The sequence below is a fragment of the Phacochoerus africanus genome, chromosome 1, assembly GCF_016906955.1.
Source record: "Phacochoerus africanus isolate WHEZ1 chromosome 1, ROS_Pafr_v1, whole genome shotgun sequence".
NCBI classification, from domain to species: Eukaryota; Metazoa; Chordata; class Mammalia; order Artiodactyla; family Suidae; genus Phacochoerus; species Phacochoerus africanus.
The window spans coordinates 3,469,285-3,486,034 of NC_062544.1; the positions used below are offsets into that span (position 1 = coordinate 3,469,285).

A 16,750-nucleotide genomic window follows, 5' to 3' on the forward strand; every position below is an offset into this window, starting at 1 on the left:
ATTTCCATGAAAAACAAAAATAAATAAATAAAATCAAATACTTGTCACCCGAAAAGGTAAAAGGGAATCTCTCAAGTCTCTCTCCTCCGAGTGTTGTCGTTTGTGCTTCCGCGCCTTGGAGGCTGTAAGACAGTTTTCAGGTTTTATCATCTGTTCTTTCCTATTTTCCGAATATTGGCTTAGAAATGCCTCCCTTGACACCACATCGTAAACCAACTATAATAATATAAAAAAGAGAAAGGCCTCCCCGATTCCCTATTATGTGGTGCTTTTTCTTCTGGATTAATTTCCTTAAGGTGCACCTTTGTAGAAATTGTCACATTGTATCCAAGTTTGGATCGAGTTTTGCAAATCACTGTATCAGGACTGGATTATAACTGTCCGTTTTTCTTTGGGGAGCTGCCCCCGACACTCACATTAATACCGAGGGCGTCGGGTGTGCTTCCTCCTTTCTGTGGCTCGAGGTCCCTTGACCTTGGTATGTTGGGGACCGTCTCCGGGAGGTCGGGGTCCCTCCACACCGCGGTGTCTGGAAGGATGCGGCTGGAAAGCACTCAGCAGCGGGTCCTTCCCGTGCCTCCTGCTCAGCCCCCCGTGTGTCCTTTCCGTGTGAGCTGTCCCTGGGGGGACAGCGTGTCTGCGAGCGGGTACTAACACAGCAACACGTGTCTCCCTCTCCCTCTCTGTCTGCAGTCAGGCATGATAAGAACCCAGGAAGCGGACTACTTCTTGAAGCCACTTCCTTCGCACCTGGCAGGGAGACTCAGGGCCTCTGCAGAGGGGACCCCCCCCTCCCACATCCTGTACAAGAGATCCACCGAGCCACAGGGTCCAGAGCCCCCCCAGATGGCCAGGAGCCAGAAAAAGTGGGACCTGGAAAACCGCCACCTCCAGCACCAACATCCACCCCTGCGCAGAGGCGTCAGCCCCAGGCACCTGCAGAAGCAGCATTTCTGCGGAAGACGCAAGAAATGTATGTAAGGGCGATTCTTTTTGTCTGTTTAACAATCAGGCCTTCATGTAAGCCAATGGTATTTTTAATTTTCTTCAAAGCAGTCCGCCCTCAAGGCGAAATGTGTTGACTGCCTTTGCTACACTTAAAGGATGAGTCTAAAGGGATCCGGTCACACCTGTACCTTCAGGGTAAAACACCTCTCTGTGCCAGATGCAGAGATGGCGGTAGATGTTTTCTCAAAGAGCTGTTCCCCAGGCAGATTAAATGACACAGTGCAGAAATGCAGAATCCGCCGGGCGTCTTCAAAAGAACCCTGGCATGTCTGCCCAGTAATTCTATATTTTTAAGGTCTAGATTTATTAAGGCTCACATGCTTTTCCTGCTGAGCTGATGTATCCCTCAGCAGGTTTATGGACCTCACTCACCACCACGTCTGAAGACAGAGTTTGCAGGACATAACTTACCTGCGATTTATCACTAGGGCTTTGGCAGAGCTTTCTCTCTTTGCGTCACGGACGTTTAGGAAGAGATGTGATATTTATATTTTATGTAGGAGCTTGTCACAGACTCAGGAATAGGAGGTGAGTGTTTTCTGGACTTTTCCTCACTTCCTTCAGCTTTCCCCTCAAGCATCGCTTTATTCAGTAAGCCTTCCCAAGGAGCCTCCGGAAGGCTCATCTTCCCCCAGCCCCCTCTTTCTCTGCTGCTTGGTGGTGTTGGCTGCTAGGCCCAGCACCCTAAAATACAGGTGGGCACAGGCAGGGTCTCCATAGATGCTGTGGGCTAGAGAGGAAGACCCAGAGTCCCTTGGCACCTCTGGCAGAAGTACACGTGCCATTGAACTGTCCGTACCTGTGTCGTCTGAACTTCCAGCATCCTTGTAGATGGAAGTCTCAGGCAACCTTCAGATGGTCTTGAGAAACGACCTAATTGGCCGGGAGGAGGCAGCAGAAGAACAGAGCCGAGCACAGGGCAGGGGACGGCAGGCTGACAGGGCACCCTGACCAGCAGCAGCTGCCTGAGGCCGGCGAGAAGCAGGAGAGGTGGCCGGGAGGGGCCAGGAAGCTGGAGACTAAGGGACAGGACTCGGGCAGGACAAGGTCAGAGCCAGGACGGTGCCAGATGGTGCTCAAGGGTTTCTGGTGAGGGTGTGGTCAGAGCAGGACAGAGTCTCTGTGTCTGGGACAGAGGGATGACCAAGAACCTGGGTCCAGGCAGCAAAGGTGGGCAGGGCTGGCTTGACCTCTTGGGCAGACCAGCCAGGGCCTGATGCAAACATGAACGTGGCCCTGAGCCGTCCAGCTGTGCTGACCCTTCTGGACTGAATGTGAGCTCTTCCTCCTTACCTGGGGGTGATCAGAACCCAGTAGCCCGAAGGCCCAGCTGTGCACACAGCGCAGAGCGGTTCTTCTTCTGGGCGTGCCCGTGCACGTGTGCACAGCTGCAGGTGTATTTGCCTCCAGAGGCATTTCAGGATCTCAGGAGTGGGGTTGGGTTGGTGAGAGGCAGTTATTTGAAAAAGACACTAAACTGTACAGTAAGGTTTGTGTTTGGGAAACAACAACAACAGAAAATAACCTTTGTCTTCATGTGAAAACTAGAAAAAAAACAAAAAGCGCCGCAGAACTCCTCCTGTGGGTCAGTGACGTCGGTGGTCGGCCTGGTGCTTTGGCTTTGCCACAGTTTCAGCCGCTTCTGCTGGACACAAGGCCGTCCAAACCCTTGGCCCCTGAGTGGCCGTGGGCCGGATCTAGAAGAACTGACCCATGGTGCTTCCAGGCTGAATATTTAATTCTCGGGACCCCACCTTTGGGGTCCATGCCCACGTCCATGAGGCTTTGGGCTTGCCTGGAGGAACCCCAATCCTTGATCTCAGTGAGGTTCACACCTGCAAAAAGTCTTCCCTAAGAGAGTTTCTGGTTTAGAAAATGAGAATTTTTTTTTTTTTTGGTCTGTGTATTTAGGCATCTCTCCGTGAAAAAGGGCAGACAAAAGCAGACTGATCTGCTTAAAATCAGTAGTGATTCTGAACCTCGGGCTCGTGGATTAGCTCTCTGTTCCCAGGGGTGGGCGTCACAGATGGATTTGGAGCTGGGACTCCTGTGTTTGGGGGAAATGCCAAAGGACCGTTCTGAGGGGTGAGCAATGTGCTCTAAGGGGCTTGTCAGAGCCCAGGCCAGTTAGAGCATCACCCCGGGTGCTTCTGCTCTGATCCTAGTCCTGGGGGCCGACTCCTATGCTGGCTCCACTTTCGCCCTGTGCACAATTTCCACCGCTGAGAGTCGGACTGATGGCCTAGGACCACACTGCCCGGTCTGAGACCTAGTTCCAACGCTTTCTAGGGAGGGGCTGCCAAGAAGTTGTGTTCACTCCCTGTGTGCCTGCGGCCTCGCCCCTACCCTGGGCTGGCGTAGAGCCTGAATGGCGTTTGTGTAGACATCCCTTGGATGGAGGCCACTTCCGTGTAAATTGCACCAGTGAACTTGGTACATGGTGAGGGACTGTTGAACTTGAGCCAGGATTACTGGGATCTGCCAAAAGGTTCATTTAGGTTTGAAAGTATTTCAGCAAAGAGAGATAAGATGTCATGGACATGGGTACCAGTCAAACAAACAGCATCTTCTAGCAGTGGGCTCCATGAATAAGGTTGGCATAGCTTCTGAATTAGTGCCACCTAAATATGTGGGTATTGAAACCTCTTTTCTCATGAAACTATTCCAACCACATTTTCTGAGGCATCCACTAAACCTAGTAGTTTTTAATGCAGTGTTAACTTGCTGATTATAAACCCCCAAACTATTTTTTGAAACAGCTTGCTCAGAGTATATTTTGTCTTCCCATTAAATTAGGTAACTAGTCATGTTACTTTGTAGGAAACTCAGCTCTGTGGCGAAATGGATTTGTCTTGAGCATTTTATTGCCCATTCGAAACACTGCAGACAAACCAGTTGTGTGTCCAGACACAGGAATGAACTTTAAAAACAATTCGGTCATTAAACGTCTTCAAGTAAGAACACGATGGGAGACAGAACTGCTTTTCGTGCCTCTGAGTTCCACTCCGAGGCGGAGCCCTGCTGCACGGATCCTGATGCTCAGAGTGTTGGCACGTGGTGCTTTTAGATGCCAGCACTTCAGAGCCGAAGTCATCTTTTGGTTTTAAATCAGGACAGATTTATACCAGGTCAACGGAGTAATGAATTCCATGACATGTAGACTAAGGCAAGCTTTATTTAAATTTAGTCTTCCACTTGAACCCAAGTTTTGCATCACAGTTTTCAGGGTTTTATGGTCCACACCACGAACATTCATTTTTAAAATCCACTTGATTTTTTTTTTTTGATCATTTTAGGGCCGCACTCGCAGCACATGGAGGTTCCCAGGCTAGAGGTCCCAATTGGAGCTGTAGCCGCTGGCCTACACCACGGCCATAGCCACGCAGGATCCGAGCCGAGTCTGTGACCTGCAACGCCAGATCCTTAACCCACTGAGCAAGGCCAGGGATCGAACCTGCGTCCTCATGGATACCAGTCAGATTCGTTTCTGCTGAGCCATGACGGGAACTCCTAAAATCCAGTTTTGTTTTGTTTTTTCCCTTGTAGACTTTTTTATTTGTTTTTTTTTTAAAAAAAAAAAACTTTTTTAATAGTTATTCCCCAATACAACTTTTTTTTTTCTGCTGTACAGCAAGGTGACCCAGTCACACATGCATGTACACATTCTGTTTTTGCACATTATGAGGCTCCATCATAAGGGACTAGACAGAGTTCCCCGTGCGACACAGCAGGCTCTCATTGCTCATCCATTCCCAAGCTCCCCAACCACCCCACTCCCTCCCCCTCCCCAGCCACGAGTCTATTCTGCAAGACCCTGTGAAATCCAGTGTTTCAAGCTGAGTTCCACCACTGGTTCTGCGTGACAGTCTTGCTTTCACTTCCTCTCTGAATGTCGCTTCGTAGACATGCCCAAGCCTCCCCGGGAAGACCTTTTCGTCTTGCCCGACGAGTACACGTCACGGTCAAGGCACAGACGCTCCCTGCTCAAGTCCCACAGGAACCAGGAGCTGACCGTGGAGACGCTGGTGGTGGTTGACAGAAAGATGATGCAAAACCACGGCCCCGAAAACATCACCACCTACGTCCTGACCGTACTCAACATGGTAGGACCAGCCTTCCTGCTTCCGTCGCGGGCTCGATGCCACCTGCACGGGCGTGTGTGTCCTACCTCCTGCTTTTACTTGTGGATTTCTGTCTTGTACATGAGGAAGGTTTTTAAAGGGTTTTTTTTTTGTTTTTTTTGTTTTTTTGAAAAAAAGAAAAACCTTATGGCGGTCCCAGGCCAGGGATCAGATCTGAGCCACGGTTGGGACCTAACGCTGCCACCGTGGCAGTGCCGGCGTCTTTATCCCACTGTGCCAGGCTGGGGATTGAACCTGCAGAGATGCTGCCCATCCCATTGTGCCACCGTGGGAACTTCGCCAGAAATACTCTGTTTGTGATATCTTCCTCACTTTCAGTACCCTCCAATCAGAAGAGACCTTCTTTGGAGCTCCCATCGTGGCTCAGTGGTTAACGAATACGACTAGGGAGCATGAGGTTGTGGGTTCGATCCCTGGCCTCAATCAGCAGGTCAGCAGGTTAAGGATCCGGCGTTGCCGTGAGCTGTGGTGTAGGTCGCAGACATGGCTCAGATCCCGTGTTGCTGTGGCTGTGGTGTAGGCCGGCAGCTGCACCTCCGATTAGACCCCTGGGACGAGGGAAACCTCAAGCCTGGGAACCTCCCTATGCCACAGGTGCAGCCCTAGAAAAGACAAAAAAAAAAAAAAAAAAAGAAGAGACGTTAGACCTTCAGAGAACAAAAATAGGAAGATGAACAATTTGACCTTTGCTCTCAGCCAGTAATGGATTTGGGGTTTACGGATGCCTTCAATTATCAGAAATCTATAAGAGGCTGCTGAGACATTTGAGCAGAATAAAGCTACTTATCAGCATTATGTGTGTGGTTTTAGATGGCAGTACAGAACTACCCATCTTTTTAATGATATGAATGTTCAAATATTGAATAGACATGACTTCGTCTACAAGGAAGAACAAGAGGCCACACACCTTGTAGGACGTCACTGCAGATGAAACGTGGCTGTGGCTCCTTGGGAGCTGTAGTAACTATTGAATAATGAGAAGTATCTAAATCCCATTTCTTTTAAGTGAAATCTACACAACAGAAGGCCACATCTCTGGCCAACCAAAGTGTATTTTTATTTTATTTTGTTTATATTTGAATATTCACGTCGAGTATTTCAGAATGATCAGTATTCTCTCCCTGTTGTCCTTGAAGTTTGAAAGTACACGTTTTGTACTAAAGAATAGTTGATTTACAGTGTTGTGCCAATTTCTGCTGTACAGCAGTGACCCAGTCATCCATGTACACACATTCCTTCCGTCACACTAACTTCCATCATGTTCTAACCCAAGAGATTAGATAGTGCCCCCTGTGTGGTACAGGAGGTTGTAATGAAAACATTTTTTAAATGTTTTTTTGTTTGTTTGTTTTGGTTTGGTTTTTTGTCTTGTTTTTGTTTTGTTTATTGCTTTTTAGGGCCACACTGACGGCATGTGGAAGATCCCAGGCTAGGGGGTTGAATCGGACCTACACCTGCTGGCCTACACCCCAGCCACAGCAACTCGGGATCTGAGCTGCGTCTGCCACCTACACCACAGCTCATGGCAATGCAGGATCCTTAACCCACTGAGCGAAGCCGGAAATCGAACCCACATCCTCATGGGTCCTAGTCGGGTTCATTAACCACTGGGCCACGAAAGGAACTCCTATTTTTTATTTATTTACTTATTTATTTTATTTTTTGTCTTTTTGTCTTTTTAGGGCCACTCCCATGGCATATGGAGGTTCCCAGGCTAGGGGTTGAATCGGAGCTATAGCCGCCGGCCTACGCCAGAGCCACAGCAACGCGGGATCCAAGCCACGTCTGCGACCTACACCACAGCTCACGGCAATGCTGGATCCTTAACTCACTGATCGAGGTCAGGGATCGAACCTGCAACCGCGTGGTTCCTAGTCAGATTCGTTAACCACTGCACCACAATGGGAACTCCAGGAACTCCTATTTTTTAAATGTTTAGTGGTCGACTTGGATAATCAGAGTACCTCTGAATGTGCTCTGCTCTCCCATGACGGGCGTGCTCGCTACCGCTGCCGTCGTGTTTGGTGGCTGGGTCCTTGAGGTTTCCCTCGTCCCAGGAAGCTGAGCGAGGAGGTGACCCAGAGGCACCCCCCGCCCCGCTCCCCGCACGTCCCTGCCTTGGGCCGGGGCTGCCTCCGTTCTGCAGAGCTTCTCCAGGATTTCGTCACTTCCGGGCCAAATCCGCTTCTTGTCCCGTCCCATGACTGTCCCCTGTCGGCGATCGTCACCCCGACGCCCCTCTGATCCCTCACCTCTACACCTGGGATGTCATCTCTGATGTCTGCGTCTTGCCTCGGTCACCTGCTTCCCACATTCGCTTTCCTTCTCTGTCTCGTGCCCCCTGGGCCTCCTCCCCAGAGCCTCTCTTATGCTCTGGACTCGTGCGAGGAGAGCGTGGGGAGTGCCCACCTGTGTCTCATCGCTGTGGTTCAAAAACAACACCCCAGACCCCCTTACAGTCTAATAAGGACTCTTACCAGCTAGGAGGCCTCATTGGGGTTCATAAGAGGCAGAATCCACCTTCCCAAACGTCATGATTTTATTTCCAGGCCCCAGTGGCAAGGATCCAGCAGTGGGCTTCCTGGGCTGTTGTATATTCCCAGAGCTGTCTGCCCAGCAGTGTAAGGAACCATTGCTGCCTCTGAAGGCCACGGGCCTGGCCTTCGGCTGCGGACTCCAGGCGGAGGGCTGGGGGTGGGCTTGGCCTCTGCAGAGACTGATGTGGGTCGCCTGTGTTTCTCAGGTGTCGGCCTTGTTCAAGGATGGAACCATAGGAGGGAATATCAACATCGCCGTCGTAGGGCTGATTCTTCTGGAAGAAGAGCAGGTATCCTCTCTTTGAAGCCAGGAGCATTTTTCCCCCAGAAAACAGCAAGTACAAAATAATGATTTATTCTCCGGAATATGATTGTGCTATGGATTCTTTACCTCTTTTTTTCCCTTGGTGACAAAAATGTTTTAATATTTTGGTGTCTAAGGCAATGGGTTTCTTGTCAGTTCCTTTAATGATTATTTGGTATTGTTTAAGATTTTGGGGCAGGGGTAGTAAGAAATACTCATTCGATTGGCTTATGAAAAATGGAACCGAAAGACTTTTATTTATTTATTGCTTCTCTTTTAGGGCTGCACGTGTGGCATATGGAAGTTCCCAGGCTAGGGGTCAAATCAGTGCTGCAGCCACCGGCCTACACCACAGCCCCAGCAAGGCCAGATCCGAGCCGCATCGGATCCTTTAACCCACTGAGTAAGGCCAGGGATCCTTCAACCCACTGAGTGAGGCCAGGGATCAAACCGGCATCCTCATGGCTACTAGTCGGATTCGTTTCCCCTGTGCCACAACGGGAGCTCCAGAAGGGGTATTTTAAATACCTGGGTAGGATATACACTAGGACTGCTGAGTGCAAAGCACGAGCTCGTAGGATGGAGGTGGAGTTGAGCCCTTTCTTGTGTTGTGCAAAGACCCCCAGTGTCCTGCAGCCCAGAGTTAAACCCCTCCGTGCGGCGCCGCACGGCTCCGCTCCGTTTCCTCCCAACAGCCGAGACCCAGCCCCTTGACCCTCAGCATCTTAGTCTCAGGATTTGATCTGTATAGAGCATCGAGCACGTTCTCTCATTGCTAGAACACCCCAAATTCTGCTGGATCTTGTTAGCAGCACCTTCATTTCCGAAGCCCCGTGTGACCGCGCAGAGGTTCACCCCGCTTTACAGTGAGAACTTGCGTGGACCTCCTGTGGCCTCAGCAAGGGCGCCTTGGCCATTCGGGGCCCTCTGTTCTATTTTGCCCCAACCCAGTTGCCGACTGGACTCGAGGGAGTGAACCCTGGATCCTGGCCGGACATCCTGCATCCACTCCCACCCCTCTGCCGAGGTCTTGGCAGCGTGTCCTGTTATAGCCATGATCGCCTGGTTTAGGAAACAAATAATTTTTCGGTGAATCTCAGGTCATCTCTAAGATCTAAGGTGCCTTCCAACTTTCAGGCGCTGCGTGCCGCGCGCTTGCTTGCTCAGCAGCGTGGTGCCTGCCCGGGCAGGCCTGTTTCTGGCCTGAGTACAGTCCGGGAGCTACGCCTTTGTTGTCTTTTGTCTGCGTGTGTCTGGGGAGGGGTGCCCAACTCACAGGGCTTCTCGGGTGACAGGTTAATTATTCTTGGTATGAAAACGTTTCACCTTGGAATTCATCCAAGCTGCCGAGAATAAGCCAGGTTATCGTTTGATTGTACACCTGGGTTAACTTTAATTAATGCCGTTTTCCTGGAAATCACCAGCGGAAGAATGTCAGGCATGTCCCAGGGTCGATGTCCAGCGTTTAGCTCAGGTGCATGGGGCTCTCTGCAGACACCCAGTGAACATTTAAGGAGAAAACATGTTTGGTGATGGAAAAATGCAATTTCAACACAGCAGTCTGGCCATGAAAGCTTTAACCAAGCCCTGAAATACCTGGTGGAATGCCTGGTCTTCTCTGACCACATCCATAGGAAACCATAGCGTACCTGTAAATAAGGTTTAAGTGACTCATCCATCGGCCAGCTCTGGGAGATGTTCCTGCCACCCCCGGCTTTTTCATTTACCAGGAGTTCAGGTGGCCTTCCAGCTGATATTCCACTATTGATCATTAGAACTTGGTCCTTGTGGGTAAGGCTGAAAGTCGTCTGTGGAGGTTCCTTCTAGTTCCGGCCTAGTTTCTAGAAATCAGACTTTGCCAGCTGAGCCGCATCTTCTCACAAACATGATGCCTCTGTAGGGAAGTGACCTAATTTAACACTGTAGTAACAACTATTGAGAGACTTACACATGGGGCACCGTGCTTGCCCAGTGTGGTTAGGAAATAAGCAGAATGCCCTTCGGGTGTGTTTTCGTGTTTGTGTTGCGTCTCATGTACATGAATCCGTTTGTTGCCTGATGTAATTTTTCAGTGTTTTAGAAAGGCTTGGCAAACGTTTCATGCACAGGAGTCATCTTTTGGGGTCGCTGCCACGTGTTCAGAGGGCTTTTGTGCGAAACTAGAGGAGTGAGCGTGAGTGTCTGCCCTGAGTCTGTGCAGGTTTCTCATGCTGCATCTTCCTGGGGAGCTGACTGCATAGAATGGACGCATTAGCTTATAGGCCGTTCCGATCCACCTACGTATGTGCGATCCAAGCCGGGGTGAGGTTGCTGTGAGGACGTGAGGACGGTGCCAGGGACAACTGCATGACGACCTGTTTTCCCCCTGTTGTCTCGGGCCCTCGGTCTGCCCTGCGTAGCCAGGGCTGGTGATAAGCCATCACGCGGACCACACGTTAAGCAGCTTCTGCCGCTGGCAGTCCGGACTGATGGGGCAGGACGGGACCCGCCATGACCATGCCATCTTGCTCACCGGCCTGGATATTTGCTCCTGGAAGAATGAGCCCTGTGACACGCTGGGTAAGGCCCTCGGGGGCACTGGAGAAACACTTCCTATCAGCGGCCTGGGATAGGGAGTTATTTTGCCCTCACTCCGAGTCCCGACGTGGCAGCTGCTCCTGGGAGCGGTGGTAAAGGAATAGACTCGCTTCCTGGCATAAGCTTTGGCCAAACATAAAGCAGGCGTGTGTGCACCGGAGTCAGCTCTTTCACAGGAGAAGAGCTCCCACAGATTCAAGAGCGCCTGTCTCTTCTAATTCAAGAAATAATTTTGTGGGAGTTCCCGTCGTGGCGCGGTGGTTAACGCATCCGACGAGGAACCATGAGCTTGCGGGTTCGATCCCCGGCCTTGCTCAGTGCGTTAAGGATCCAGCGTTGCCGTGGGCTGTGGTGTGGGTCGCAGACGTGACTCGGATCCCGCGTTGCTGTGACTGTGGCGCAGGCCGGCGGCTACAGCTCCGATTGGACCCGTAGCCTGGGAACTCCATATGCCGTGAGAAGCGGCCCTAGAAAAGGCAAAAAGACAAAAAAAAAAAGAAAGAAAGAAAGAAATAATTTCTTCCATTTCTTCTTCCAGTGGTAAGAGTGGGGTCAGTAGATTCAAGGGTGACTCATTCTGTGAAAGAGTGTATTTTCAAATGTTGTAGCCATGCTACAACAATATTATAGTTCTTAGCCTTTTTTTTTTCTGCTTTTTTTTAGGGCCGCACCGGCAGCATATGCAGGTTCCCAGGCTAGGTGTCTGATCAGAGCTGTTGCCTCCGGCTGACATCACAGCCACAGCAATGTCAGATCCGAGCTGCGTCTGTGGCCTACACCACAGCTCACGGCCACACCAGATCCTCAACCCACTGAGCGAGGCCAGGGATCGAACCTGCAAACTCATGGTTCCTCGTCGGATTCGTTGCTGCTGCGCCATGACGGGAACGCCTCAACCGTAGCCATTTTAACATGTTTATAGGGCTGGGTGGTCCTCGGTGTATATTGTGTAATATCATCGCAGTACTGAGCACACTGTGCTCCTGACCTGGGCTCTCCTGGACTTGTCGTTTGTTTTTTCTGGCTCTCCATTTCATCCCAAGGTCTTAGCAAAGAGGAGTCCTTATCACAAAATGTATTCAGATAGTTGAACAAAGCTTGGTCCTGACTGCTTGTTCTCAGAAGGGCCTGTGGACAAGGCAGGCCCAGGGCTGGACTAAAAGACTGAAGACCCTCTGAAGACTTCCAATTCCCGCCACCCTGCCTGACAAGCGAGGCTCCCCGGGCCCAGACCACAGAGATAACGCCCTTTACAGGGAACACCTGCCTCCCTTCTGGGAGCCTGGAATGTGGTCTCGTGCCAGGCAGGGGTGCTCTGTGACCAGCCCCCACCCAAAGGCCTGGGCCTGGTGTCTACTGAGCACCCACGGTGGACGCGTTTCCCCTCGTTGGGAGAATGAAATCTCTCCTGTGCGTCTCCGCAGAGGAGGAGGCGGCCCTGGGAGCTGGTGCCTGGTTTCCCCGGGCTTCTCCCTACCGTGCTTGTTCCTGCCGTGACTTCACTCTGTAGCCCGTCATCTCCATGAAATGAGGCCAGGAGCATGACAGATGTTGAGTCCTGGGGCCCCTCTGGGCAAGTCCTCCACCTGGAGTGGCCTCGGGACCGCCTGGCGCACCCATTCTCTGCAGCGCCTTTCCTCGGGCTCTGGGGACACAAAAAATTTCTATAGAGAAAGGCGGAAGTTCCCCTCCGTCTGCCGGGAGTTGGCCCCCGTGCTAACCTGTCACCTGAACGTTACCCGCAACTGGATTGTTTTCCACGAAGACGGAACAGACCCGCTTCCCCAGAGTCAGGATTAAGAGCCCTTTTTCTAGGAGGGTCCGCGGCTTTGCCGCTTCATATTTCGCGCCACAGAGATGAGAGCCCAGCTTCTCTAAAGGACAGAGATGAGTGCCCCACATGATCCCCCCACTTTATTGCAACACCACTCCTACTTGATCTTTCCCCAGGATTCGCGCCCATAAGTGGCATGTGCAGCAAATACCGCAGCTGCACCATTAATGAAGACACGGGGCTCGGACTGGCTTTCACCATCGCCCACGAGTCAGGACACAAGTGAGTGCATCCTCCTGGGAGGGGGAGCCTGGGGCCTTTCCGGACGGGAGGGTTGTCGGGAGATGCTGGCGCGGGAGGTCCGGTCTGTGGGGGGATGTTGCACACGTGCAGTGAGAACGCCACGGACGGGTAGCAAGTGCCCGCCGAGGGCTTCCTCTGCTTGGTCTGAGCCTTGCTACGCACGCTGAAAAGTGCTGGTGACGCCCGGGTTTGGACTTTCCTCTCTCCTCCTTCCTTTCCCGTCATACATGTGTGAGATCACAGACTGCAGACTGTCCTGCAGCCTCTGCTCCTCCGCCCTGAGCTTTGAACTTGGTCCTGCGGGCTAAGCTCCGACTGCAGTCAGTTCCTCCTGCAGGAGGGCTTCCCGCCATTGAGGACGGTGACAAGCCTATCCATCGCCCTTGGTAACTTGCTATTCTCAAGCTTCTGTTCTATATCACTTTCCTGAAGTGTAGAGATGGAGTCTGATTGCTGTGCAGAATTTGGGGAGTGCAGGCAAGACAGAAAGTAAGACCTGGTAGGGGCTGGTTTGCTTCCAGCATCCCCACGTGCCCAGCGTTGCTGGCTGTGAAATGGGGCAGCATTGGGGTGAGTGAGGAGCCTGGGGTCTTGGTGCGGAGAGATGGAGGCCAGTGTGGGACAAGCAGTCTCATCAATGGGGGGCTTGTCGTTAGCAATGTCTTTTTAAGTGAGAAACTCACCTTATTCCTGTAGAAACAGTTCTGTTAATTACTTATAGTAGCTGTTATTCTTTTTTTAATTTTTTTTTTTAAGCTGCACCTGTGACATATGGACGTTCCTTGGCAAGGGGTTCATTGGAGCTACAGCTGCTGGCCACAGCCACAGCCACTGCAACGTCAGATCCGAGCCACGTCTGCAACTTACACTGCAGCTTGCGGCAGTGCTGGCTCCTGAACCCACTATGCGAGGCCAGGGTACAAACCCACATCCTCATGCGGTTAAGAACTAGTCGGGTTCTTAACCAGCACAGTGGGAACTCTGTAGTAGCTGTTATTCTTAAGTTAGGTGTCTTGGTCTAATAATCTATAAACTGCTTCACCTTAAGGAACCGTCTCTTAATTTTTTTTCTCTTTGGGGACCACTTGCTGACTTCCTGCTGGTGCCCTGATTTATACTAGAATCAGTAGTGGTTATGCCAGTGTTTTCCCAAGGGACTGAAACTATGTGATGTTTCTCCTAGAAAATGCACAACCAAGAATTACAGTTTTTCTATGTTCACCTTCAATCACATTTTATTTGCAAATCATACAGCTTGCAAAAGGCACTGTCGGTGATATGGCCTTTGCAAAGCTGACTTCTCTATCCCCTGTTAGAAACTGGACTGAAACAATTCATGTCACCTTGTCCTTTTCAAAACATGTGTGTGGGGGGGGGTGCGTACATGCCTCTGTATACACACGTGTGCCTGCCTTTAATGGAATCTCACAGAGGCCCCCACAGACTTTGGCTCTGTGTGAACTGATGACCTGAAAGTGAAGCCTCGTATCTTATTACTGCTCCCGTCATCATTGCAGGTAATGATTGACTTTCTCAGTGCCTAGAAAATTGCCCCTACACTTTATAAAGCTTTCAGTTAAGTCATAATTGCAGTTTTAATAGGCTACCAGAGTTAAAACTTCAAAAACTCTCATTATTTTAACGACACGGGGCTCTTGCTATCCTCTGAACCATGCCCGAAATTTAATTAAACAATCAAGGTAAGAAATATTTAAGTCACTGAGGGCTGAGCAAATCAGCATTAGATAAACAGTAGAGATTCAGGCACTGGCCGGCCTGGCAGCTGCAGGTGGTGAACTTAACTAAATTACTTGTGATACATCCAAGACCAGACTTGCAGGCTTCCATGTCAGCGTATCAGCCTTTGCTTTAATTTTTTTTTCTTAGAAGGCAGCTATTCTTTTTTAATTTTATGAGAGTATAGCTGATTCACATTGTGTCCACTTGTGCTGTACAGCATAGTGACCCAGGCACCCATATATAACATTCTTTTTCTCTGTCTTCCATCGTGTTCTGTCCCAAGAGGTTGGACAGAGTTCCCTCTTCATATTTCCTTTCATCACCAGGGTTGGATGTAGATGGAAGACACATCTCTTCCAAACGAGAGAAGGGCGTTTTGACTTGCAAGTAGGACTGTGGATGGGAGGAAGGGAAGGGGCTCTGGAATTGGATGGAGATGAGTCCCTCTCCTCCTAGAATTAACCTCCAGAAAACGATTGACTGCTTCCTGAGCACGGATGTTTGGAGAACATTGTGCAGATGCGGGAGGCACTGGGAGCTCGGAACATTCGGTGTTGCCAATGGAATCGCTTCCAACCCAATTGAGAAAAATAGGAAGCATGTGTGGGAGAGACGGGCACCTGACGGGCCGTGTGCTGACTGCCCCAACAGGGGATCGGAATGTAACCATGACAATGGCATCGATGATGGCAACATCTGCTCTCTGTAGAGCAATTCCACCCGTGGCGTAAAGCCCAGAAACCCCTGGGGGCAGTCTCTTCTCTCCCGCTCCTCGCTGGGCACGGAGACGAGCCGTGCGGTCAGCACGTGGGTTGGTGGAGTGGGTGCAGCGAGTCAGGGATGAGCAAACGATTGCGTGCCGGGGGCGTCTTCCTAGGGTGTCATTAGCTGTGGCAACTGCACCAGATGAGAGGGGCTGATGGATGGACCCCAAATCACCCTACGAAGTGAAGTAAGTCAGAAAGAGAAAGACCGATATTATGTAAGATCCTTAATACGTGGAATCTAGTGAAAATGATCCAAAGGAACTTATTTACAAAACAGACACAGACTCACAGGTTTTGAAACCAAACTTGGGTTTATCGAAGGGGAACTGTGGTGGGGGAGGGCTAAATTGGGAGGTTGGAATTAACATATACACGCTACCATACATAAAACAGGTGGGTAACACGGACCCAGTGTACAGCACAGGGAAATCTAGTCAATATTCCTTGATAATCCATATGGGGAAAGAATCTGAAAAGGAACGGATACCGGTATCTGTATAACCGAGTCACTCTGCCGCACACCTGAAACAAACATGACACCGCAAGTCGACTGTACTTCACCATACAGTTTTTTCTGTGAGCCACACGGGAAGTCCTGTACTTCAATATACAATTTTTTAAAATGAGAAGGGTGACAGCAAGGAGGACGTCAAAACCAAATTCCGTGCGTTTCAGCTGAATTGAAGGCCAACGTATGTATTCAGTTGATTTACTTAATGACTGATGTTTGTTGGAGAAGGAACCATGGGTTTAATGCGGAGGTCAAAGAGCTCGCTTTGTCTCATCCTTGGCAATGAACTCCAAGTCAGTTTCTGAGTTCTGGACCTTAAGAATTAAAAAGTAATATTACACGTACTAGGGCTTAATAAAATATCCTGTTTTGCAGGTGAATGCCACGTCCTCAGTCTGGTTTACATTCAGAGGCCATTAATGAGGGTAGAGGGGGGCTGCCCCGTGCCTTTTGGGCCGTAGCTTTCCTAACCTTTAGCTCAAAGAAAGAGTCTGTGCATGTCCAGCTAGTTTTTTCTACTAAATCCACTTGTTTTTGTCTTAAGACCTCTTGTGGTGACTACTGAGGAATCTGACCTTAACGTAGAAATTGCTAAGAACCAGTGGTTGGATCTATGTTGGAAAAGGGAGAAGAGAGACTAGAGCCAGAAGCAAGGATGTGTTAGCTCTCTCAGCATGTGGGACAGAGCCAGGACTGGTGCAGGGAGCAGGTGGTTCTTTATTCATTCAACAAACATCAGTGGATCTCCTGTCATGGGCTAGTAAGTCCACTGGCACTGGGGCTTGGAGCATGGTGAAGAAGAGCCTCTCTTCTGTAGAAACGTATAAGCTGGCAGGTAAGAAAGAAAGATGTGTGTACTGTTTTAACGTCCAGGATGATAAGGACTTTGAATAAAGTACTAGGAGTCATGGAAGCAAGGAAAAAGTGCCTGGGATGTCTAACTGGAATGGTAATTTTATTTCTTAGTTGCCAAATACCAACGGTATCTTCAAAAGGTACCCTCTTCATTCTTCCATGACTTTATGACATTAATATCCAGTGCGATCATCGTATGGTCCTTGGATGCCAGGGTCCCGGGCAGGGTGTG

General features: G+C 50.2%; 1 protein-coding gene across 1 annotated transcript in view; it reads left to right on the plus strand.

Annotated features, from left to right (window-relative positions):
• The window catches only part of ADAMTS16 (ADAM metallopeptidase with thrombospondin type 1 motif 16), a 166,622-nt gene that overhangs the window by 42,422 nt on the left and 107,450 nt on the right, over nucleotides 1-16,750 (plus strand). The window contains exons 4-8 of the mRNA XM_047766755.1: nucleotides 694-973; nucleotides 4,912-5,111; nucleotides 7,894-7,977; nucleotides 10,391-10,550; nucleotides 12,519-12,624. Of these exons, the coding sequence (XP_047622711.1) occupies nucleotides 694-973; nucleotides 4,912-5,111; nucleotides 7,894-7,977; nucleotides 10,391-10,550; nucleotides 12,519-12,624 (830 nt within the window). The remainder of the gene's footprint in view (nucleotides 1-693; nucleotides 974-4,911; nucleotides 5,112-7,893; nucleotides 7,978-10,390; nucleotides 10,551-12,518; nucleotides 12,625-16,750) is intronic.